This window comes from Sminthopsis crassicaudata, chromosome 2 (assembly GCF_048593235.1).
Source record: "Sminthopsis crassicaudata isolate SCR6 chromosome 2, ASM4859323v1, whole genome shotgun sequence".
NCBI lineage: Eukaryota > Metazoa > Chordata > Mammalia > Dasyuromorphia > Dasyuridae > Sminthopsis > Sminthopsis crassicaudata.
The window spans coordinates 648,163,531-648,189,803 of record NC_133618.1 but is presented as its reverse complement, the minus strand read 5'-3'; the positions used below and the strand labels follow the sequence as shown (position 1 = coordinate 648,189,803).

General features: G+C 37.1%; 1 protein-coding gene across 1 annotated transcript in view; it reads left to right on the top strand.

Moving 5' to 3' along the window:
• The window catches only part of LOC141553817 (heparan-alpha-glucosaminide N-acetyltransferase-like), a 326,105-nt gene that overhangs the window by 93,346 nt on the left and 206,486 nt on the right, over positions 1-26,273 (top strand). The window contains exon 5 of the mRNA XM_074285273.1: positions 18,236-18,318. Within this exon, the coding sequence (XP_074141374.1) occupies positions 18,236-18,318 (83 nt within the window). The remainder of the gene's footprint in view (positions 1-18,235; positions 18,319-26,273) is intronic.

Genomic DNA, 26,273 nt, shown 5'->3' with positions numbered 1-26,273 from the left:
GAGAGAGAGAGAGAAAGAGAGAGGGGGGGAAGAAGGGAGGGAGGGAGGGAGGGAGGGAGGAGAGGAAAAGGGAGGGAGAGAGGGATGGAGGAGGGGACGCAGAGAGATCAAGAAGTGGGGTTGGACATCTCTCACAGTTTATAATCTAAGAAAGTAGAAAAAATGGTAAACACAGGGTAATGGAAAGGAAACAACTTGGAGGTAGAAGACCTACTCTGTAACCTTAAGTAATCAGTATGTATTAACTGCCTAATGTGGCACTGGACATTATTAATGAGATGGTGAAGGAGAAAGAAGGAGCTCTTAAAGTTAAGTACCGACTTCCCCTCTTACAAGATGTGTTGGACTCTGAGACAGGGAGGCAGATGTCAGCAGTTTCTTCACCTGTTCTAACCCCAAAGCCTCCTGACAGGAAAGAGAGACAAATTTCTGGGCTGCCTGTGGGTTATTGGCACCAGTGGTAGTTTCCCAGGGGCAGCAGCTGTGATCAGGTGGCCCCGTTATGCTAATTAGCAATGACCTAGAGGTCTGGGTAATACATGATGTAATGTTGCAGAGCTTCCCTCCCAGAGCTTCTCTTGAAGGGACTCTTAGATATGTCATCTGCTCCATCTCAGAAGCAGCCTTCCTCTGCACAAGCCCTTCCCTCACCACCTCCCCCACCCAAACTCTCCCTAGTGTTTTTGAGACTGGTTTCTGGTTGCGAATGATCCACAAGCCATAGAGATTTGTAGCGCTTTCTTCCAGAGGCCAATCATACTTGAATTTCAGCTCCAGCAAGGAAATGTCCTTTACTTTTCTATGCTCTGCCTCTTGAGTCAGGGTCAAGCTTCCTCTGAAGCCAGTTAAATCTCTTTGATAGTAGAAATACATAATATATTGCTTTTGTGGAATGCTTAAGTCTTTCAACATGTTCTTACATCTGTAAACCAATGTTATACTTACAGCAGCCCCAGGAAGCAATGCGGTTTAGCATCCCCTTCCACATTCTATAGATAGGGAGTAAGATTCTAGTAGAAGTTAAGCAGATTGCCCAAGATCCCATCACAAATTAGTGGCAGAACTGGGACTACAATCCACACTAAGAGAATCTTTTCCCCAGGGCTCTGAAGCTCACTTATTGCTTATATGAAAAGTTTTTTCTTCATGTAAGCGTATAAAATATTTACCTGTCAAGTTCATCAACCTATCTTTTTGTATGTGTAATTATAGAGTTAGAAAATGGGGTTGAGATCAAGTAGGGGTTAACAAGGGAGCTGAAGTAAAGGTGAGGATTTGGACTGAAAAACAAAGGACCCCACAAATAGGTTCCTTCTTAACTCCAGGACAAAGCTCTCTCCAGTAAATGGTTCCTGAGGTGTTAAGCAGTCCAAATGGACCACAAATATTCTTTATTTGAACCCAGCTACATCCTGCTCAGTAAGAAAATGTGCATCTTTTGCTTACTAGCATGTTATAGGACACCAAGACAGATCTCCACATCCTTCAAGGGGAAAGGACTAGAATGAAGCAAAAGTAAGCAATGGGAGAGAAAAAAAATTAATATAAGCATCTGGGACATATGTTATTACTCTAGAGCTGCCTTTTGAGCTAAGTTGGGTTGTGCTGGATGTTATGATTTGACATTAGAATGATTGTTCCAAGGTAAATTTCAATTTTACTAAGTATCTTCTATAGAATATTGTACTAGACCCTAGAGGAACTACAATGAATAAATAAGATACAATCTTTGCTTTCCTGACCTAGTAGGGGGATGTACACACTAATCATAACACAAAATAATAAATAAATATCTTTGCCAAGAAACCCCAGATGGAATCACACAGAAAATTGACTAAACATTAACAACAAAATGAAAGTTAGTATCATTATCATCTCATTCTTTGTATCTCTTTTGAAATATTTCAAGACTGAGTTTCTATCCTTCTATTTTTCTTTTTTGTTTCATGTTTTATGAACTGATATTCAAATGAATAAATTAATAACTTGTTTGTTGTATATTATATTTGTTTATTGCACATTGGAATTGTATATATTGTATAAAGATTGAAGTTTGTCTTCTGCAAACTTACTGACAGCATCTTTGAGAGAGGACCACAAGGATCACATGGCCTTGTTCTGTTCCCATGTAATTTTTGTTTCTTCCCCCAGGTCTCTAGATGTTGAAAGTTTTTCATGCTTTGTAGTTTGGAGATGGTATGGTAACATCTATTTAAAGTATTAATATTTTTTTTGTGCATCCACATTATGTCCAGGCAGCCACAGGCAAACGTTTTGTCTGCTGTGATGTAGTACTGGAATACTTTATTTGTTGAATTCTCAAGGATATTTGAGGACTTTTATGTGTAATCTGAGTATTTGTCCCCTGTTAGATTATAAGGGATAGTGAGCTTCTGTTGGATAATTCATCTATTGAGTAGGTAGCTAGGTAGCAAAGTGGATGAAGTGAAGGTCAAATTCTCCCTCTAGATCTTAGTTACTGTGTGATCCTAGACAAGTCACTTAATCTCTCTCAGCCTCAGTTTTTCATCTATAAAATGGGGATAATAATAACACTTCACAAGATTATTGTGAGGATCTAGTGGGGAAATAAGACTATGCAATATTTAAAAACCTTAAAATACTATCTGTTATATCATCATCATTACTAGTATCATCTTTCTAAATATCTGCTAGATGCTAATTTTTTATTGCCTCATTTTTTGTATCTATTAAAATTTATTTTTTCTCCCTCTCACTTTCCCTAATTAAAAAAGGAAAATAGAACATAAATATAAGATACTAAATTTTTTCAGTGACACAGTTTCCATTATTATATAACATCATCACCTCACTTTCTCATGACTAGATTTTTTTTTTAAAAGCAATCATGAACTGATATGAAAATTCAGGAGTTTATGGCTCTTCAGGGTCTTAAGCTTTTTTGAACCACATGGAACAATAAACTTTACAAATTCTCCTCAAGAAGCTGACATGTTCTTAGTTTGAAGATTTTAGAGAGAAACTAAGATGAGGAAGTGATTCAAGTCTGTGTCATCTAAAGATTGGCTAACAGAATTGAGGGTATTTAGCTCAGGGAAAAGAAGGCTCAGTATAAATATAACTTTTTGTCTTCAAATATTAGAAGAATGGTAATATGCAAGGAAGATAAGACTTTTTCCTTGAACAAAAAGGAAGAATAGAAGGTGTAAAGAGATAAATTCAGACTCCATATTTTCAAAAAGCTTTCTAATAACTGGAACTGACCAAAAGTGAAGTGGGCTACTTCTGCATGTAATAGATTCTCCATCCTTGAGGTTCTTAAAGAATAATACGTGTTGACCATTTGAGTGGTATATTGTAGTGCAGATTGCTTCCATGTATGGTTTGGAGAAAAGAGTTGTAGAGATACTTCCAAATCTTCTCATTTTTTATGATTTTTTGAAATCCAACCCTATATATAAGGAAGCTGAGGCTTCTAGAAATGAAGTGACTTATCTAGGATCACACAGGTAGAAAGTGGAAGAGCTGGGATTAGAACCCTGGTCTTCTGATTTCAAATCCATTGTGCTTCCCATTACATCACACTGACTTCACCCTAAAGGGAAACAACAATACAAATTTAAAGAATTATCATTACTATATCTTCAGTCAGACCTTGAGGGATTGGTCTAATGGACATAAGTGATTTGAAGAGTTTCAAGAGAAGACACCAGGGTTAATGCTTCTTGCTTTGGCAAAAAGCACCAAGGGAGCTTTCAGAACCGTAAAGGATCAAGAAGACCTTTGTTATGAGCTTGGTTATTTTTTGTCTTTTTCCACACCCCCTTACTGTCTAGGAGAGAATGAGGCTGAAATTGTGTGAGGTCTTCTCTGCTGAAAATGAAGAAATAGATTTTCTTTAGGGCCCAGAGGACCAATTCCATAGACTGTCATTTATTTCTAGAAGGATCACAGAGTACATAGATATGACTAGACTCCTTTGTTTAGATTGTCTATAGAATGTGATTATGGACCAAGAACTCACACTGTACCATTCTTCAAAAAATTCTGAAATCTCTTATTCTACTTCTCTCTCATATTTCTAGTGACCTTTATTGGTAGGCAGACCATACAAGGAGAAACTAGGGTCAGAAAGATCAAGTGCATGCTAAAAGTCAAGAGTCAAATCAATTTGGAGAGCAGAGATTATCAATCAACCATCAAGTATTTATTAAATGCCTACTATGTGCCAAGCACTGAATCATGTATCCTGAGTCTTTGACTAGAAATATAAATTAAATTTTTCCTCAAGACGCTGTCATTATAATCCTCAAAAAGATTTTCTTTACATTTTGTTGTTTCAAAGCCTTTGAGCTATACCACTCAAAAAGACTCATGAGGAAGAATTCTGTAGCTCTTATATGACTGTATGATAGAAACTCCTAAATGACCCTATCTCAGGCTAGACTTGGAAATTATAATGAATTCTTAATAAATCAATAAATTCTTATTCTCCAATATTATCATTTTCTCTTTCCAGTTTTTCGAACTTTGGTTCTTCTTCCTCTTCCTTTCACATTTTGACTCTTACATCTATCTTCCTTCTCTTCTTTATCTTGCTCTTTCTTTTCTTCCTCTCTCTCTTCATTTAGAAGGACTCAGAAGACCTTCAAAGTCCCTAAGCTCTCACATATTAGTCATATTTCTAAAAAACACTCCATACTATGTCCCTGCATGACACACTTATCTGAGGTGTAGAGAAGGAGGTGATTCTCCTGATTTATGAAATCACAGGCTTATTGAGTAAGGCAATACCTTTAAGAATCATTGGTTGACTATCAGGTCAACAAGCACTTATTGAATTACTATGTATCATGCACTCTGTACCAAGCACTGGGAATCCAAATGCAAGCAGAAAGAAAGATAGTAGTTAGCTCAAGTAGCTTATATCTCAACAAGATAACATATGAAAGAGTTCTAAAGAAAGAGAATGGAAGATTCTCATGTAGAAGTATCATAGAGAAAGTCAGAAAAGTGAGGAGAGGAATCTGCTGAGGAATAAAAATATAAGTGGTTTGATAATTTTCCTTAAAATGGAAGTTCTGGACAGAACCAGTTAATTAGAAGTGAAAAGTACTTCCAGTGTAAGAAGTCCATGAAGTAGACGGGTGATACAGTAGATAGAGGACAATTCAAATTTGAACTCAGAAAGGAAGGAAGGAAGGAAGGAAGGAAGGAAGGAAGGAAGGAAGGAAGGAAGGAAGGAAGGAAGGAGGGAAGGAGGGAAGGAGGGAAGGAGGGAAGGAAGGAGGGAAGGAGGGAAGGAGGGACGGAAGGAGGGAAGGAGGGAAGGAGGGAAGGAAGGAAAGAAGGAAGGAAGGAAGGAGGGAAGGAGGGAAAGAGGGAAGGAAGGAAGGAAGGAAGGAAGGAAGGAAGGAAGACTCTGGGAAAGTCCATTTGTCTTGGAATGATCCTTTAAACTGGGCTTTATTCTTATCTGGGTGCTATTGATATTCAAGGTTCATATAAGCAACTGTTATAATTTCTGACCTAGGAGGCTTACATAGATTGGAGGAAAAATTCCAGGTAGACAACAAGGAAAAGTTCCTATTAATTAGTAGTCTATTACTTAGGGAGGCTCTCAAACATTCCTTTAAAAGGGAAAAGTAGTCTTTAGTAACAATATTGTCATTCGGTCATTTCAGTTATGTCCAACTCTTTGTGACCCCATTTGGGATTTTCTTGGCAAAGATACTGGATTGGTTTGCCATTTCCTTTTCAAACTCATTTTACAAGTGAGGAAACTGAGGTAAAGAGGATTAAGTGATTTGCCCAAGAACATACAGCTATTAAGTGTCTGATGCTGTATTTTAACTCGAGAAGATCAGTCATCCTGACTCTAAGCCTGGTACTTTATACACTGCACCAGCTCCCTGTCATTAGTAATAATAGCTCATATATAACAATTTTAGGTTTATAGATGAGGAAACTGAGGCTTGGGCAATTTAAGCAATATGCCAATTTAAGTTGCTTAAATAAGTACATTCCCAGAGGCAGAGAAATGAACTTGAATTCCCTGTGAGACATAGACATTCATTAAAATTCTCATATCTATCCTTTGAATTTTATGATTCTCTTAAAATACCTATAGGTTGCAGTGGTCCTCAAACTTTTTAAATAGGGGCCAGTTCACTGTCCCTCAGACTGTTGGAGGCCTGGACTATAGTAAAAACAAAACCTCACACTCTGTCTCCGCCCCTCAGCCCATTTGCCGTAACCCCGCAGGCCGCAGAAACGTCCTCAGCAGGCCACATCTGGCCCAAGGGCTGTAGTTTGAGAACCCTCAGACTATTATAGTATACTCTTTTCTTTTTTGGGGGGAATAAATAATTTCAAGACTTTGCTTTCTAAATCTAACAGGAATTCCCCTGTGCCGTACAGTAATAGCCCTACAATTGCTACGAAGGTGGAATCTGTTTGGGCCAATCTCTCCACATGAGTTTCTTCTGTCATCTTGCAAAAATGGTTTTCCTGTCATAGTCAGCATCAAGAACCCATAATTTTACTTGTGACAGATTTTTTTCTTTCAAACACAGATGTCAATTTATCTAGAACTTAAAGCTTTGGAAAATAAGTTGAGGCTCAAGAAAATGAAGTCATTTAGGTATGGTCATATAGTTAGCAAATGCCAAAGCAGGACTTGAATCCATGTCGACTCAAGTTACACCTTATTGCTTCTTTATGTTGCTCCCATGAGTGTCAAAATGCATAAGAATCTGCCTTTTTCTTTTGCATACAACCTCCATTAAAGTTTTTTCAGAGTTCTGTTTGCCTAATGCTAATCTGCCTCTGCTATGTAAGGTTGGACTTGCTGTAGCAGACCAAGCTCTCTGGAGAGCTGGGAGCACAGATGACCTTAAGACATTAGTTGAGCCTGACCAAGAAATGGATCAGAAGGGGAGCAGGTTGATTGTGGGGAGGACATCTCAGTGTGCCTGCCCTCCAGTGAGACTCGCAGCCCTTGAGCTCCATCTTTGTCAGCAATGATAACCACAAAAAATGTTGCTGCTGACAATGATTAACTGCAATTGACCAGACTTGCCAAATGAATCCCACCAGCCATTAATGAGGAAGGAACAAATGAAATTGAGCCTTGGGATTGGGCTGCCAAGAGAAATGTCTCCAAAAGCATTCTATAGGAGAAAGAGATGGGGGGAGAAGGGAGGGCTAGAGCTGAGCTAATAGGATGCCCGATTATGGCATTTCCCTCTTTTGATTAGGCTAAGTAAGCCCTGTCTCCATCTTGACTTGGATCCAGCATCCCTGAAATTGCAGCACTTTGCTGGAAACCTTTTTTTGGCAAGGTTTTTTAATTAAGGCAATAGCCCAATTAAGCCAAAATGGATCAACCTCAGACTAGCCCAGGACAAATGAAGGAACAGACTCTATTCCCATTGCTTCCCCTCCCTTAATATATGACTGCTTTGTTCCTTGGCCTTCCAACTTTAATACATTAGCTTCTATAATAAATAACCCAGTGGAGGGGGTGCCTCTTTAAACACTGTAAAATGTTCTCTGCTAGCAAGGACAATCAGCTAATCAACTATGAGCAGATAGCAAGCATCTTGCTCGGCCTAGTCTGCCCTTCTAAGGATTTTGGGAATTTCTTTTTCCCCCTTTCATGTTCAGGGAAGATAGAGAATTAAGCCAATATGGGGGAACTGGATGGAGGCTTCATAAGAAGCCACAGAATCTGTTTCTTCAGTAGTATAGAAGGAAAAATGTTCTTGGAAGGTCTTTCTGAAGTTTTCAATTATTATGATAGTAAGATTAAGTAAAGTTTTTCTATGGGCCAGAATGATGGGTTTCCTTACATTCTGTGATTATGATGCAACACTTGGGGAATAATACCCCTACCCACCAATTACTTACCTTGGCCAGTCAGTTTCTCCTCAGAGAGAATATCCTCTCTGGTAGCTTTGGTTGATGATATAAAAGGACTTCCTCCTTGCCATCTCTTCACATCCTACCTGCCCATCCTTTGAGGGCTATTAGTTGTTCTTTATAGCCCAATTAAACACTCTTATTTTATTCTTCACTCTAGTACATATGTTTTAAAAATCATTTTATTTTTCCCTGAACTTCATTTTATTTTATCATTAATATTTTATTTTTCCAATATCATGTGAAGATTCATTTTGTATGATTTTGAGTTCCAATTTTTTTCTCCTTTCCTCTTTACTTCCCCTTTCTCCAAGATGCAAACAATCTGATATAGGTTATACATATATAGTCATTTTAAACATATTCTGTACTAGTCATGCTATGAGAGAAAAATTGGAATAAAAATGTCACAAAGATCTTCAGTGAGAGATAATCCATTATTTCCAGAGACAGACCAATCTACTTTTAGATAATTCTAATTAAGGGGAGATTTCTTTTCTGACATCCAAACCAAATAGCCTTCTTTTCAACATCTACCCAAGAGCAAAAAGCAAACAAAAAAATTGGTGAAAACTGAGCATGGAATCAAGAAGACTTGAGTTCAAATGTGCCTTCAGCTTTGTGCTCCTAGGCAATTCTTTTTTTTTTTTAATTTTCCATAGTGTTTTATTTTTCCAAATACATATAGTTTTCAATATTTAGTTTTATAAGACTTTGTTTTCCAAATTTTTCTATTTCCCTCCCTTCCTTTCCTCTTCTCCAAGATATCAAGCAATCTGATATAGATTAAATATGTGCAATCTTTTAAAATATATTTCTATATTTATCATGTTGTTTGAGAAAAACCAGACCAAAAGGTTAAAAAAAAACACAAGAAAGAAAAAAACAAAAAAGTGAAAATTCTATCCTTTGCTCCACATTCAGTCTCAATAGTTCTCTCTCTGTATGTGAAAGGCATTTTCCATTCCAGGTCTATTGGAATTGCCCTAGGTATTTTTTAACTTCTGTCTGCTTCAGTTTTCTTTTCTGGAAAATGGGGATAACAGTAGCACCTAATTCCCAGGGTTATTATGAGGACCTGATAATAATAATTACAAAGCACTTAGCACACAGTAAGCACTACTTAACATTAGCCATCATCACCATTACTAATAGCAACAATAATAGTATTGTGCAGTATAGATAGTGTAACGTAAGGGGATAGAATCAAGAAGATATGAATTTGAATTCTTTCTTAATCACTTACTAGTTTTTTTAGTCTCATTTTCTTCTCTTGAAAAATGAAGATAACAATAACCCCATTCTACAGTTGTTTGAATCACATGAGACATTATATACACACTTCTCTGACTTTTGTAGGTATGAGCTATCATCTTAACTTTCTGGCTACAAAGCAAAATTATTACAAATCCATTATCTAATTTGAGCCTCAGAATGCCCCTGTGAGATAGGTTTTGTAACTGTTGTTATTACCATTTTACAGATGAGGAAACTGAACTTCAGAGGCAAAGTGCTAATAAAGCAAGATTTGAACTCAGTTCTTTTTATCATACCAGGCTGCCTTAATTGATTGGTACTGCAAAAGTACGAAATATACCACCATTCCCTCCATGACTTCCATTTACCACTTTTGGGATGGAACATAAGGGCCTATATTGATCCATAGGAAAGCACAGAAAGATCACAAAGTTGGGCAACACCAATCAAAGCAGGCTAAGTTCCAAAATGATTTAACAAAGAACCAGGAAGAAGAAGACAAATTTACAGGAAAACACAGATATTGGGTGGGAATTTGAGGGGCAGTCTGGGGTGGGAATAGTTTTATTGAACTTCCACTTTGCTAGAATACTTCTGAAATATGGTTATTCCATTGTAGGCCTAGCATTCTAGGAAGGAGCCCATCCCCCCAAAAAAAACAATAAGAATGATGAAGGGCTTGGCATCCATGTCATATGAACTGAAGAAATTGCAACTGTTGAATCTGGAGTAGAGAAGATTCATATAAGACAGCATAGCTGGGAAGTTTGTCATCTGGAAGATGGATTAGAGTCATGTGTATCCCCCCAGAGAGCAGAGCCAGGAAAAATGAGTGGGTAGATGTTGAAAAGAAGGCTATTTGGTTTGGATGTCAGAAAAGAAATCTCTCCTTAATTAGAATTATCTAAAAGTAGATTGGTCTGTCTCTGGAAATAATGGATTATCTCTCACTGAAGATCTCTGTGACATTTAAAAAGGTTTAAGAGACATAGTCTCTAGGTAATTTAATAATTTTATTAATAAGGCCAGCAGATTACTAATAAAAGGATGGTCATTTGGCTGCCTCTCTTAGACCGAAAGACCCCTAATGGCGAAGGGGTCACAGTTTATATACCTCTTGAAAAAGATGTTCTTTAGGGATGCTTAATTACATCTGATTGATTAATAAAATATAAGGTAGGCTATCTTAGGAGGCATGATTTGGTCAAAGAGACATCAATTTGCATATCACCTGTCTTGATATTAAAGAGAATCCACACCTCCCTAGACCTGTCTAAGCAAACACTATGAATGGTGGCCTAAACTTGATTAGATCTTTTACTGATTCGATCTTGGCTTGGGTAAATCTTCAAGAGAGATTTCTCATGCTGGTTGATTTCTAGATGAGAAAATGGAAAAGGGGAGAACTTGTCCCTAATATAATAATTACTAAACATAAGAAATATTCATTTCTCACATCTTCAAGTTGAGATTAGATGACCATTTATCTGAACAATTATAATAGTGATTATTTTTCAGGTAAGGGTTGAATGGTTTCTGAATTCATAGGATTATAAATCTGAAGCATGAGGTACAACTCAAATTTTACAGTTTACATGGAAATTAAGTGATTTGTTCGAGGTCACCCAAGGCAAACTTTTATTAAAATTTTCAATAGTATTTTATTTTGCCAAATATGTATAAAAATAGTTTTCAATATTTTTTTTTGTAAGACTTTGTATTACAAATTTTCTTCTTTCTCTCTTCCTTATCTCCCTAATCCCCCAAACAGCAAGTAAGCTGACATAGTTGTTAAAGACATACAATTCTTTTAAACATATTTCTATATCTGTCATGTTATCAAGAAAAATCAGACCAAAAGGGGGGAAAACCACAAGAAACAAACCAAACAAGAGGTGAAAAGACTATGCTTAAATCCATATTCAGTCTTTATAGTTCTCTTTCTGGATGCTCATGGTATTTTCCATCTAAGTCTATTGGAATTGCCTTGAATTACTGCATTGTTGAGAAGAGCCACATCCATCACAGTTGATCATCACATCATGTTGTTACTGTGTTTGATATTCTCTTGGTTCTGCTCACTTCACTCAGCATCAGTTCATATAAGTCTTTCCAGGCTTTTCTGAAATCAGCCTGCTCATCATTTCTTATAGAACCATTATATTTCATTACATCCATATACCATAACTTATTTAGCAATTCCCCAATTCATGGGCATCCACTCAAATTCTAATTCCTTCCCGCTACAAAAGGGGCTGTTAACACACATTTTTGTGTACATGGGTCCTTTTTCCTTTTTTATGATCTCTTTAAGATTCAGACCCAGTAGTAACACTGCTGGATCAAAAGGTATGCAGTTTTATAGCCCTTTGGGCATTGTTCCCAATTGCTCTCCAGAATGGTTAGGTCAGTTCACAACTCCACCAACAATGCATTGTTGTCTCAGTTTTCCCACATCTTCTTCAACATTTTTCACTATTTTTTCTTGTCATCTTAGCCAGTTTGAAAGATATAGAGTGGCACCTCAGAATTGTTTTAATTTCTATTTCTCTAATCAATAGTGATTTAGAGCATTTTGTCATATGACTATAGATGACCTTTCTTCATCTGAAAATTGTCTGTTCATATCCTTTGACTATCAATTGGGGAATGATCTGTATTTTTTATAAATTTGACTCAGTCCTTTATTATTAGTCCTTTATTAGAAATATAGGCTGTAATAATTGTTTCCCAGATTTCTACTTTCCTTCTAATTTTGGCTTCATTGGTTTTATTTGTGCAAAAACTTTAATTTAATATAATCTGAATTATCCATTTTGCATTTTCTAATATTCTCTAGTTCTTCTTTGGCCACAAATTCCTCCCTTCTCCACAGATCTGATAGGCAGACTATCCTTTGCTCTACTCATTTGCTTATATTATCATCCTTTATATTAAAATCATGAACATATTTCAACCTTATCTTGAAATATGGAGTTAAATGTTGGCCAGTACCTAGTTTCTGCCATATTATTTTCCAATTTTTCCCAGCAATTTTAGTCAATAGTGAGTTTTTATCACAGAAGCTTGAGTCTTTTGGTTTATTAAATACTTGATTACTATAGTAATTGATTATTGTATCTTGTGCACCTAACCTATTCCACTGATCCACTACTTTATTTCTTAGCCAGTACCAAATGGTTTTGATGACCACCACTTTATAATATAGTTTTAGGTCAGATATGGGTAAGCCACCTTCCTTTGCATGTTTTTTTCCATTAATTCCCTTGATATTCTTGACCTTTTGTTCTTTCAGATGAATTTTGTTAGTAGATTAATTTAGATAGAATTGTCATTTCTATTATATTAGCTAAGCCTATCCATGGGCAATTAATATTCTTCCAGTTGTTTAGATCTAATTTTATATGTGTGAAATGTGTTTTATAATTGTGTCCATATAGTTCTTGGCTTTGTCTTGGCAAATAGACTCCCAAATATTTTATATTGTCTATAGTTATTTTAAATAGGATTTCTCCCAAGTTAAGACTTGAACCCTGGGTACTCTCACTCTAGAATGAGTGTTCTTCCCACTACAGCACACTGCACCTCCCCACCCATTTTACTCCCCCACTTCCCATTCTGTGATACTGGTATACTATCAGTAATACAGGAGTAGTCTTTTTAGTTCCCACATGGAAAGACAAATCAATGCCTTAAGAAATCACAAATCTTGTGTAATAATAATAATAATACAAGATCATAGCTATTCTCCTGGTCCACTCTATCCCAAAGAAACTTCCCTTCCCAACTTGAACAATTTAATTAGTAAAGAACAAAGCAAGATTGTACCCCTTTCCCTCCTATGACTTTCTCCCTTCTCTGCCAAGTTCTTATGTTGTATTTTGGGGATGACTGTCTTTTTTTTTTTTTAATCTTTAAAACAAAACGACTCATAAAGTTAATACGTTCCTAGTTAACAACAATAGGATCTTTGGGATTTTGAGGGCCTTTTATATGTTTCCTTTTTCTTATTAGCTTTTCAAATTCACCTCAGCTCCCAGCCTAAATACTCCCAGCTTGCTGTAAAATAAATTTATAGGCTGATTAGGGCTTTAATAGGTTAGACCGAAGTACATGTCACTGTGACTCTCTGTTTTTGACTTGTGACTTCCCCCAAATTAGCTCAAGGACTGAAGAAAAAGAACCTGGGAGGAAAAACAGGCAGGCAAAGAAAAAGCAAAGATTGGAAACTGAATCAAAGAGAGAAAGCTCTAGGCCTGTAATTAGTTCCAGAGATCTATCCCCAAAGAGCTCTTTCCGGGGGCCATCTTTTCCAAGCAGTCATTTGAGGATCTTAAAGTAAATTAGGAAAAGAGCTTTCAATAACTCTAATTAAACACAAGACAATTATCCAGACAAGGAGCCCTTAATCCTTGAGAATTAGAGGGAAAGGCCCCAAATAAAAACCCAATCTCCTAGTGAACTGAGCTTGGATCTCTTTTTCTCACACATCCTCCACCTTGGCCCAAGCCCGGTCCCCCATTTCCCTAATAATAGGAGGTCACATTCATCTAAGCAAGCTTTGTGATTTTCCCAGAGTTTGCTGTGGTTCAATTGTGTCTGGCTCTTTGTGACCCCCTTTGGGACTTTCTTGGCAAAGATGCTGGAGTACTTTGCTATCTTCTTCATCTCATTTTACAGATGAGGAAACTGAAGCAAACAAGATTAAATGACTTGGCCAGGGTCACATAACAAGTGTGTGAGGCAAATATGAACTAAGGAAAATGAAACTCCCTGACTTGGACTAAATGCTCTATCCACTGCACCATTCTTCTGACAGTTTACTTCACAAATCTTTTAAGGTATACCCTTATTATCATCTCCATTTTACAGATGAGGAAACTGAGGCCTTTGAATGAATTGTATAAATTGCATGTCAGAAATGAGATAAGTCCAGATATTCTAAGTATAGTGTTTTTCCATCCCAACCCATCAGTTCCTGTTCCTTCAAATTCAAACGTAGGATAATCAGATTGAGAGCTAAACTTTAAAGGGCATACAGGCTGACCTCCATAAGATTATAGCCTAGATCTTGGCCTAGAAGGGATATCAGAGAGCTTTATTTTACAGATATGGAAAACTGAGCCATGGAAGATTAAATTACCAGCACTTGATCTCAATGACAAAGTGCATACTTGAACTCAGTTACTCTAATTCCAAAATCAGCCATTCTTTCTACTGCACCAGACTGCCTTTCCTGGCTTAAGTTTTGTGAAGATCAAAGGGAATTTAAACTTTATTTTATGAAAATAAGCTGTTATTCAATTAGCCAAATTATAGCCAATACAATACCTTCTGACAATTCTGCAGTGATTTAGGTCACTTCCCCCAAATTCCCTGCTCCCAGGTTCTAAACTCAACTCTTGCCTCTGTACTCCCCTCACTCTCCAAACACCAGCTACAAAAGGTTTCCTTTGGAATAAGAGGATTCCAGAAGCCTCAGCTGGGTCTCAGTGCTGGTCACCATTCTGTACAGACAGTGACTTCCTCTGGAGCCAGAAAGTACCAACTTGTGACCCCTTCTTAAGGCAGGGGAGACCAGCTATGCTCAGTCTGGCAACTGAAAATGATAAAGAGAGCCATCAAACAGAATTAGGGGAGCAGTTCCTTCCTGTTCTGTTTAGCTTGGTAATTCAATCGAAGCCAGACCACAGGCCTGGCCAGGGAGAAGAGCTTTCTAAAATCTAATGAAGGCTTTACTCCGCCTGACCAGCATGCAAACATTAACATGTCAACTTCCCTCATGCAGAGGGATGGGAGGGCAGATTGCACATGACAGGGGCAGTTTTATTAATGGACTTGAACTCTGGGAGTTAGAGAGTAAGAACACACTACCTAAGAGGCAGAGTAGTCCATTTTCACAATTACCTCTGGACCCCCTCTGTTTCTCTTGACTCCCTTCATCCTGCTATGTTGCCTCTACCACTTAATAAGACTTGGTTTTCTATGTCCAGCAAGGAAGGATTTATTTAATACAATTGGCAGGTTTTGGGGAAAAAATGCTGTTTCAGAGATCTCTTTGTAGAGAAAGTTTTAACAGCTTATTTACACATTCTATTGATCTCTCTCTCTCTCTCTCTCTCTCTCTCTCTCTCTCTCTCTCTCTCTCTCTCTCTCTCTCTCTCTCTCTCTTTCCTTTCTTTCTTTCCCATCCCTTTATCCATCTCTCTCTGCTTCCCTCTCTTTCTGTGTTTCTTCTTCTCTACTATATTTTTATCTTTCTCCCCTCCCCACTGCATCTCTATTTCTTTATCCTTCTCGTTTTGCCTCTATTGCTGTCTTGTCTTCCTCCCTCTACATCTCTAATGTCTCTGCTTCCCTCCCTTTTAACTTTTTTAAACATTTTTATTTAAATTTCAAATTCTATCCCTCCCTCACTCCTTTGCCCCCTCCTCAAGAGAGTAAGCCATCAGATATAGATTATACATATACAATTATGTAAAACATTTCCATATTAGTCATATTCTACAAAATGAATAAAATGAAAAAAATAAAAGGAAGTGAAAAATAGTATGCTTCAATCTATATTCAATCAATATCAGTTCTTTCTCTGAGGGTAGGGTGCATAGTATGCTTCATTAGTCCTTTGGGATTGTCTTGGATCATTGTATTGCTGAGAATAGCTGTTATTCATGGTTCTCTATCAAATAATATTGCTGTGATTGCGTCCAAAATTCTCTTGGTTTTGTTCACTTCACCATGCAATGGGTCATACAAGTCTTCCCAAGTTTTTTTTTTTTAAATCATCCTCTCATCATTTCTTATACTACAATACAATTCCATTGTAATCATAACACAACTAGCTTAATAACCCCCCAAATGATTGGCATCCCTTTAACTTCCAGTTCTTAACTACCCCAGAAAGAGTTGCTATAAATATTTTGTACAAATGGGTCCTTCCCCATTTTTTTGAATGTCTTTGGGATATAAACCTAGCAGTGATATTTATGCTTCAAAAGTATTGCACAGTTTTATAGCCCTTTGGGCATAGTTTCAAATTGCTTTCTAGAGTGGTTAGATCAGTTTACAATTTCATCAAGAGTATGTTAGTGTCCCAGTTTTCTCACATTTTCTAACATAACATTTTCCATTTTTTTTGTCACATTAGACACTCGGCTAGGTGTGAGGTGGTACCTCAGAGTTGTTTTAATTTGCATTTGTCTGATCAATAGTGATTTAGAGGATTTTTTTTACATGACTACTCATAATTTAAATTTCTTTATCTAAAACTTTCTGCTCATATCCTTTGGCCATTTATCCATTGGGGAATAACTTGCATTTTTATTAGCCTGATTTATTTTATTTTGGGGGGTAGCAACCCATCAAAATTACCTTGTATATATATATTAGGAGTATATGTACAAAGAGGTGTCTATATATATATAGACACCTCTCTGTCACCTTCTCTTTATCTGTTTCATTCACTTTCTGATATCCAGTGTTGCTTCAGAATTTGTATCATTATCTTTAAGGACATTATGCTATAGTGGAAAGCATGCTCAATTTAGAGTGACAGAGCTTCAGTTTAGTATCCCAGCCTTTCTAGCTATTATCTTGTGACCTTGGCCAAGTCACATTTGATAGTGTGACAGTGATAGTCTTGGTTTCTATTTGCCATTTATAAAATGGCTTTTTAGACTAAATGGCTTTTAAGTTCTCTCTCAGATCTAAACATCTAGGGCATGTGGGAGAAACTTTGTTGATATTTTTACATAAGTAAGCTCATGGGAGAGACATCCTAGATAAGAGAGGTAAGAGATGAAGATCAAAACAAAGCACCATCAGACCAACCATTGCACTGCTCTTTTCTGATCCAACATCTACCTCTGCCAGGGCACTAGGGAATAATTTGGGAGAATTCTAGTGAATCTTCAATGTTGTCATTCTCAAGAGACTGGGGACTATGACTAATGTCTTTTACTTCCCTAAATATTGCTTTATGGATCTGTCAACTACGAATATCACCTAAATATTTTGAAATGAAATTTTATTTTAAAAATTAAGGTTTTTTTCTTCCTACTATCTCTTCTCTACCAAAACAAAAGGAAGACAAACATTTCCAGTCAGGTAAAGCAAATCCCCATATTGGTCAAATTTAAAAATGTTTTTTATTCTACTGGTTTGATTTTCACCTATCTTGAACCTCATAGACTTAGAGAATTTTAGAACAGGAAGGCACCTTAGAGATCATTCAGTTTAATGTTCATATTTTTTCATTTTCTCCATTTCTTTTATGGCCTTCTAGTTTTGAGTTCTCTTTCCTTGGTCTGCATGTATCCATATTTCTTCTCTGCTTATGGCAGATGAGTTCCTTCTAACTGAGCTTGATATTGCTGATTCTTTGATCACTGACAGAAATTTGGCTTTGCAATTCTCTTCTGAATTAAAGGGAGGGCAAGGAAATTTATTCTCTATATTAATGGCAGAGTTTTCTTTCCCAGTGGATATGAATAGTAATCTTAAATACATTAATAGAGACATTGCTTATTTGTTTTATTGAAAGGGTTTTTGAGCTTCTTTTTGTAAGTTATTTTCAAATAGCCTTATACCATAGGAAAATCTATCTTGTCAGTATATGGTATAGACTCACAAAGTCCCAGGCAGTCTATTTTTAGTTTATCCTTGATGTTAGTCACTTTGCCATACATTGGGCCTTTATTTTTCCATATATAGAGTGGAGACATCTTTAAAGTGCCCTCAAAATAAGTGCAGCCAAAAGGATATTAAAATCATTAGGATGGGAGTCAAGACTCTTCTTATCCAGGTAAGCAATCTGTTAGAGTTGGAGACAAGAATACCTAGGTTTAAAATGCTAGCTGAGTGATCTTTAATAATCCACTGGACAATGGACATCTTCTTCTATAACTATAAAATAAATAGACTAGATGGCCTCTAAGGCTCATCCTTACCAGCTTGAAATCTATGACCCCATGATTCTTTGAATCAGCTGCTTTATTTGCTTCCAACTCTAATTCTTTGTGACTGATAGGAATAATACTTGTCCACCCTTACGCTTGTTCCTTTCTTTTTTCAGGCATCGGAGTCTCACCTTCCTGACTCTGTTCCACCTGGTCAGCCTAAGAAGAAAAGACTTCTTTCTCTGGACACATTCAGAGGGTAAAACTCTTCTTCTCTTAGGAGAGCTTTGAAAATGAGAGTAGAAGGGTCAGTGACTGGGAAGGTGTTAGTTGTACTAGAATTCAATGGTATCTCTTGGATTACAGTCAGTGATTTCAATCAGCATCTAGCATCCTAGATGTTGGAAGGTTATGTATGGGAAGATTCTAGTGAGCTTTAGATGACACATAATCTCTGAAAGAACCCTTTTGATAAAACCAATGCAGAAAATATGCTTTAAGAAACTGAGATCTTCCTATCCTATGGAGACTTATGGGAAGAGGGGAACTGCATACCATGTCAAATAGCCAAACCTTCCAACTTATTTCATCAACATATCCTTTGCCTTCTCGCTTCTGTTTCATTGCTCTTCTTGGACATCAGTGCACACCAAATATTAGCACAGAAGAACAAGTACAAAAGCAGAATTATTTCAACTTTTTTCTAACTTTTTGTTATCAAAGAAATTTAGAGCTGGAAAATCCCTTAAAAGTCATCTGGTCCAAGTGCATTAATTTACTGGTAAATAAATTGATATGATAAAAAACCTGGGAAGGATATTGAGTATGACTGTTGACAGAAGTGAGTTCCAAGAAGCTCTCAACTTGCTATAATGATTGGATAAATCTAAAAAGATGAAGTTAAGTGGACATAAATGTAAAGTTTGGTGGATGTGGCTCTTTTCAACAACGATGTAATTCAGGCCAATTTCAATAGACTTATAATAGAGAGAGACTTATAATAGAGAGAGCCAACCAGAAAGAGAACTGAATGTGGATCACAACACAGTATTTTCACCTTTTTTGTTGTTTGCTTGTTTTTTGTTTTCTTTCTCATTGTTTTATTTTTGATCTGATTTTTCTTGTGCAGCAAGGTAAATGTGGAACTATGCATAGAAGAATTGTACATATTTAACATATATTGGATTACCTGCTGTCTAGGGGATGGGGCTGGGGAAGGGAAGAAGAAACACTTGGAGCCAAGGTTGTACAAGGGTGAATGTTGAAGACTATCTTTAAATATATTTTGAAGATAAAAAGCTAATATTTTAAAAATAAATGTAAAGTTTGACATAGGGTCTAAGAAATCAACTGAAGTAATTCAAGACAAAAAGATATAGTTATACAATAAAACTTGTGAAAAATATCTGGAAATTTTAAAGAACTGAAAGTTTAATATGTTTGGACAAAGTGTTTCGGCAACCAAAAAAAGTTAATTCTATTATCAAGTTGAATTAATAGAGGAATTATATCAAGAATATATGATTTAAGAGCCCCACTGTAATCTAGCTGAGTATATATGGAATATTATTATATTCAGTTGTAAATGCTATATTTTAGGATATAAGTTGACAAAACAGAGTTCATTCAGAGGAGGGCCATCAGGATGATGAGAGAATTGAAGACAGTGCCAAACAAAGATTAGTTGAAAGAAGAGGGAATATTTACCCAATCTTCTGAGTCTGATTATATTACCTGGCTGTCCCCCATATCAGGAATGTTCTCCCTCCTCATTTCCAACTCCCAACTCCTCAGCTACAGTCCTACTCTCTAAATGAAGTTTTTCCTCCTCAATGTGAGTCCTCCTCAATGTGAGTGACTTTCCTCTGAGGTTATCATGAACTTTATTGTCAATTTATCATGAATATAGTTTGTTTTTATATAGTTGCTTGCATGATGTCTCCCCCATTAGATTGTGACCTTCTGTAAAGCCAGGACTTTTCTTTTCTTTGTATCCAAGGCACTTAGCACAGAATCCAGTCATTAATCAATGCTAGGCTGTCTGACAGAATAAAAAGATGTAGGCAGAAAGAAGCAAAGTGTAATGATTACAGAAAGACAAATTTGGATTCTAAAAAGTTCTTTCTAACAATTAAGGAAAAATGTGGAAAGGGATGTCTAGGCAGGTTTCAGGACTTCCCAGAAAAGGTTGGGCTGCCGCTTGTTGGGTATATTGGGGCACAGTGCCCAGTTCTATGATTCTGTGATTCTGAGATGAACTGACTTGTTCAAATTGAAAGAACAAGTTTACACAGTGGGAGAGCCAAGTTTAGAACCTAGATTTCCTGATTCCATGTTTAAAAGGTTCTACTCCCTAAATTGGTATGCCTATTTTCTTCTTCTCACTGTGCCTTACTGGATGAAAATACTTTCTGAAATACTGATATATGAGTTTTATCGACTCATTTAATAATGAAGTGTGAGACCCTCTTTTCACTTCAGTCCCAAAACAGTAGAGTTCTCCTTGAAAGAACTGGGCTTTTTAAATGATTGTAGCAGAGGAGTCAACTTTGTGGCTCAAACAACAATGAAAGCCAAGTTTTGCCCCTTTCAAGGCACCCTGGTCCCAATTTGCTTTCACATAAATGCTTCCACCCAGTGGATGAACCAGGCAACTGCACGATCACCATCATTTTGTAATTTGGTCCTGTTTACTTGTTATCATCATTCCTTTCATTTGTATGCCAATGCTTCACCTCCACTTCCATTTATTATTTCCTTTGAAGGACCCAAAGATGTATCTGAGCTACAAAGTTCAGCGATTCCCTCAGTGACCTACTGGGGATGTTGGATATGTCTTGGAATATTTACCTTAGAGAATTGCTACCTAGTCCTTAAATGTCAAGCAAGACAGAATGGGAGAAATTAGGGCATGTGCAACACTCACTCTGTGAGTATCTTCTCTTTTGTCTTTGTGAACCATATGCACTTTTCTTATTATTACACTCTTGGCAGATGTAAACAAACACAAACATTTCTTATAGGAAGAACAGAAAAAGAGAGTTGTACGTGACATCATGGGTCTCTAGTATTTTATACCACTTATTTTTAAAAATATATAAAGATAGGTAATTAAGCACATAGATATATACATACACATATACATAGGTAGATAAAAAAAGTGCATATGAATAAATGGATAAGTAGATATTAGTAGAGAAGACAGACTTAGATAGACAAATAGGTAGATAGACATGTGAATAGATATATAGGTAAGTGATAAATAGGTAGGTGGATAAATAAATAGATAGAGGAATAGATAATAACTTGTTAATTGCAATTCTGCTCTGCTTTTCTGGGTCCTTTTTGAATTTCCTTCTGTTCTCCTCTGTGTATTTTAAGCATTTCATTCATGTTCTTTCTTTGTTGGTGTCACTACCACTAAGCTCCCCTTTCCTTTCTTCACTCACAAAAGCCTTCTCTTATGACAAATAAGTACAGAGAAGAAAAAAATGATATATGGTTGTTTCTGAAAATGTATGCCTCCTTCTGCATTTCTAGTCCATCATTTCTCTGCCAGAAGGAGGGAGCTTCATCATCAGTCTTCTGGAGTCATGACTGAGTATTGCATCCAATGGAGTCTTTCAATCTTTTTCTTTTTCAATGAACTAGCCATTATAGAAATTGTTTTTCTGCTTCTGTTCATTTTACTCATTAGTTTACACAAATCTTCTAGATTTCTCAGAATACTTCCCTTTTGTCATTTCTTATCCCATTGTATATAAATACTATCATTTGCTCAATCTTTTGCCTTTTACCACTTCTACAGAAAGCCTTTCCCAATCCCCCTTAATCCTAGTGTCTTCCCTGTTATTTATTTGATTCTGTCCATTTTTTCTCCTCTCTCTTTCCTTTCTCTTCCCTCTCCCCCTTTGTCTTTACACACACATGCACACTCACACACATTTATATTTACCAATGGTTGTTTTCATGTTGTCTCCTTTATTAGATTGTGAGTTCCTTGAGACTAGGAACAGTCTTTTACCGTGCCTTCCTTCCTTTCTTCCTAATTTTAGCACAGTGCCTTCTTTGTTTCCAGTTCTTTCCTCCAACAAAAAAGAATCATGTTCATTTTAAAGAACTAATTCTGGCCTCATGTTTTCTGTGAAAACTGATCAGTCCAGAGTGATCTTTCTTCTTAATCTATTGTCTTTTAGAATAGTCTCAGAGCTGGAGTATACTCTAGACTTCATCTAAACCAACTTTCTATTAATTTCAGAACTAAGGAAATAGAGACAAAGGTAAAATAATTTACCTAAAGTCAAACAGGTAATCAGCCAACAAGCCTTTATTAAGACCTTAAAGATATCAGTCACTGTAATAAATAGAGGAGATATAAAAACAAGCAAAAAATAGCCCATGTCTTCAAAGAGATTATATCCAGTGAAGGAAGACAGAACATAAAGGGCAATTGAAAAAGGGGGTATTGATGGAGATGAATTGTCAAAGTCCTAAAAAAGAGGCAAGATTTGGTTGGGACCCTTCCCAAAAATGGATGTTTCTAGAAGAATTCACCAATAGGAAAAGGGTCCCACAGGGATAGAGAAAGAAGGTTGAGTTGTGGTGGCAAAGTCCAGAGAAAGAGTTGAAGTAGTTAATAAGAAAGCTAAGATTAAAATGCAGGCTTCCAGATTCCCAGTCCTGGTACAAATAGATCTTTAAAATTGGAATGGATAATAGAAATCATTTAATCCAACTCCTTTGTTTTACACACAAGGAAACTAAAGCACAAAGCATTTAAATGACTTGCCCATGGTCACATGGGGAGTGCCAGAACTGGGACAAAAACTAAATTAGACAAATCCTAGTGATCTTCCCTTTGTGTATGAAGATACACTGTCTCATAGTATAGATCTTCAAATTAAAGAGAATTCAGAGGTTATCAAGTCCCATTCTTATCTGAAAAAGTATTTACATCATACCTGACAAATAGCTATCAAGCTTTTTCTTGAAGATGTCCAATGAGGGAGAACTTATTTTCTCTAGAGGCTTTTCATGCAATTAGTAAACATCTCTAATGATCAGGACATATTGCTTTACATACAGCCTGAAACTTTCTCCTTGAAACTTCCACTCATTATTCCTAGATCTGCTAACAGGATGGATTTTTTTCCTTTTTCAAATAAAAGCCCTTCAAATGCTTGAAGTTAACTATTATAGCCCACTTGTATTTTCTCTTCTGTGGGACTAAATATCCTCATTTCCTTCAATGGAATTTCATCCAGTCTAATCTTTAATATCTGCTCTGGATACTCTCTTTATTGTTCATTCACTTCAATTCTGTTCAGTTCTTCATGACCCCATTTGGGGTTTCCTTGGTAAAAAAATATTGGAGCAGCTTGCCATTTCCTTCTTCAGCTCATTTTACAGATGACGAAACTGAGGCAAATAGGCTTAGTGACTTGACCAAGGTCCTATAGCTAGTAAGTGATTCTAGATTTGAACTCAGGTCTTAACTCCAGAACAAGCTCTTTCATCTCTTATCTACCCCTCAATCTGGGTACTTTCTCTTGTTTAACATTATTCTAAGTGCTCAGAACTCAATGCAATACTACAAATGTGGTCTAACTAGGATAGCCTATGGGGGAGCAATCATTTCCCTAGGTTGGATATTATACTTCTCTTAAGGCTGAGTTAGGCTCTAAGTGCTTTTCTGTTTGGGAAAAGAACCCACAGTGTTCAAAATCTTTGACATGCTGAATGCTATCCACTTAGATCCTCCATGGCTCAAGGGAGTAGAAGTCTGGAGAATCCAGTTGTCACTATGGTATAAGATCCTTCTTTTCTCTACACTGGTACTTCTTATCTGAGACCATCCCTCCAGTAAAGGCTGGAGGAAGGAGAAGAAAGCTCAGGGTAGGAATGGGGTCGCTGATCCCCCACCCTCACTCCCTTATAGCCTCATGGGCAGCCCAGGCTCTAAAAATTCTAAGAGTCAACTTGTTTAATGAAAAAATGGAGAGGTCATGAGTTGGTTAGAAGGCAATTTACTTGTGTCCTGCGGGCTTGTTGGGTCAGGGGGAGATGGGCCTGTTTGGGGATGGGAACAATGAGCTTTTATTGGTAACAAAAGGGAATGAAAATGAACTTGCTGCAGCCCATGACCACAGCAAGCTATAATTAAGTTGAGAAGGGGGACTTGAGAGGAGGGCTTTGAAGGGCCAGCACCCATCAGCCAGAGCAGAGCTGAGAGTATCACCTTTTCAAGCTGAGACTATGGAAATCTGATTCATATCTTTCCTTAAACAAACGACCCTGTACAATATGAAAAATAACAGTTCTGGAGAAGTTCCCCCCCACCACCACCATTCACAGAATTGATTGCTAGGTGGTACGACAGATAGAGCCTTGGCTAGAACGGAGGAAGAACTGAGTTCAAATGTAGCCTCCAATACCTACTAGCTTTGTAACTCTGGACAACTACTTATTATCTACTTCAATTTCTTCAACTGTGAAATGAGAATAATAATAGTACCTACTTCTTAAGGTTGTTGTGAGGATCAAATGAGATAATATTTGTAAAGTACTTAGCATAGTACCTGGGACATAATAATTGCTACATGGATATTAACTATTTTTTGTAGTAATAAGAAAACTACACTTTTATGAATTATAATTATTCTACTTCAAAGACATCATGGTATAAGGGAAAGAGGTTTGATTTGGAGAATTAAATTTAGAATTAGGGGCTATGTTCAAATCCAGCTCTGCCATTTAGAACTTGTGTGAACTTAGATATGTCATTTTGCTTTTTATTGATCTTAATCTTTTTATCTGTAAAATGATTTGGGCTAGATGACATCCGGAGTTCCTTTCTAACTACAGAGGTAGAATCCTATGAGAGGATTAAATGACCTCTAAATTTCTGTACCATGACTCAGGTCCCTCTGACTGTAGGCCTGGAACTCCTTCCACTAACTCTGCCATCTTATAGATGCCTGAAAGTAGTCACAAGGTGACTTGGGTGCAAAAGGAGGTTGTCCAGAATAATCCTCCCCTTGGAAAAGGAGTGTTCCCTTTGCACATGAAGAATAGCCCAGTTAGACCTAGAGAAATGGCTGATGACTTTGGGATCTCTAAATTTCTGTCCTTTGTTGCCCTAATGCCTGGGACAAGGAGTTTTGCCAGCTGGCTCCCACTGTGTGTCCATGTGCCCACCTCTTCCATGATAGTCTTCCTTCTCCTGATGGTCACTTGTATTCTAATGATCATCTGGCTATTTGTAGGGCCAAATGGTAGGGCCTGTGGCAGAATTCTCAGAGTGCTGCCCTGGCCACACTCCACCCTCAGCATAGCATGCCCTTTCCCCCAGTTGGGGGTTTGAAGGCTGGGTGGAGGGTTGGCCATTGATTCTCACTTAATTAATGTCTGGATTCTCCTACTCAGGCAGAATTTGCTGTGACCTACATCTGAATAATTGTGGACGGGTGGAATCATTTATCCATGAGCTCATCATTGCATAATAAACCTATTAAAGTTGATTCATTCAAGTCCCTGAAGAATCTTTAAAAAAGGGAAGAAGGGATAGGAACTGTTTTTCTTCCATGAGAATGGCCAGGAGTTTGACCCCAGTTAGAGCAGGGAAGGAGGGCCATGCTCATCTGACATTTAGAGTTGGGATGCTAAAGTCAAGGTGGGAATGAGGGCAGTGACCTACTTGCCCGAACTCCCTTCCCTCATGGCTCAGACACTTGGCCCAATTCTTCTGTCAGGCTGTTGTTCCAGAGATTCTCTTGCCTTCCTATTATTTTTTTACATTTCCTCTTCTTTTGCCTCTTACTTCTAATTAATTAGCAAGTTCTATCAGAAGCCTGCTAAATAGATATTCCTGAAACTCAGATCTGAATACATCTACACTTACATACTCAAAAACCATTGTTGGCGCCTCATTACTTATAGCATATAATACAAAATCTTTTGGGCTTCCCATTAAAGCCTTCCACAGTCTGGCTCCCACATACCTTTCTATATTACTTTATCCCCTTTATTAACTCCAAATTTTGGCCAAACTGACTTCCTAATTACTGATATATGAATCCCAGCTCCCATATCTGCTCCTTTTCTGGAGTGCCCTCCCTTTCTATTCCTGATTCAGGATCTCTAGCTCCTTCAAAGCCCAGCTCAGGTACTATCTTCTACCTTCTTAAACCTCCTGGTTATTAGCACCAACACCTG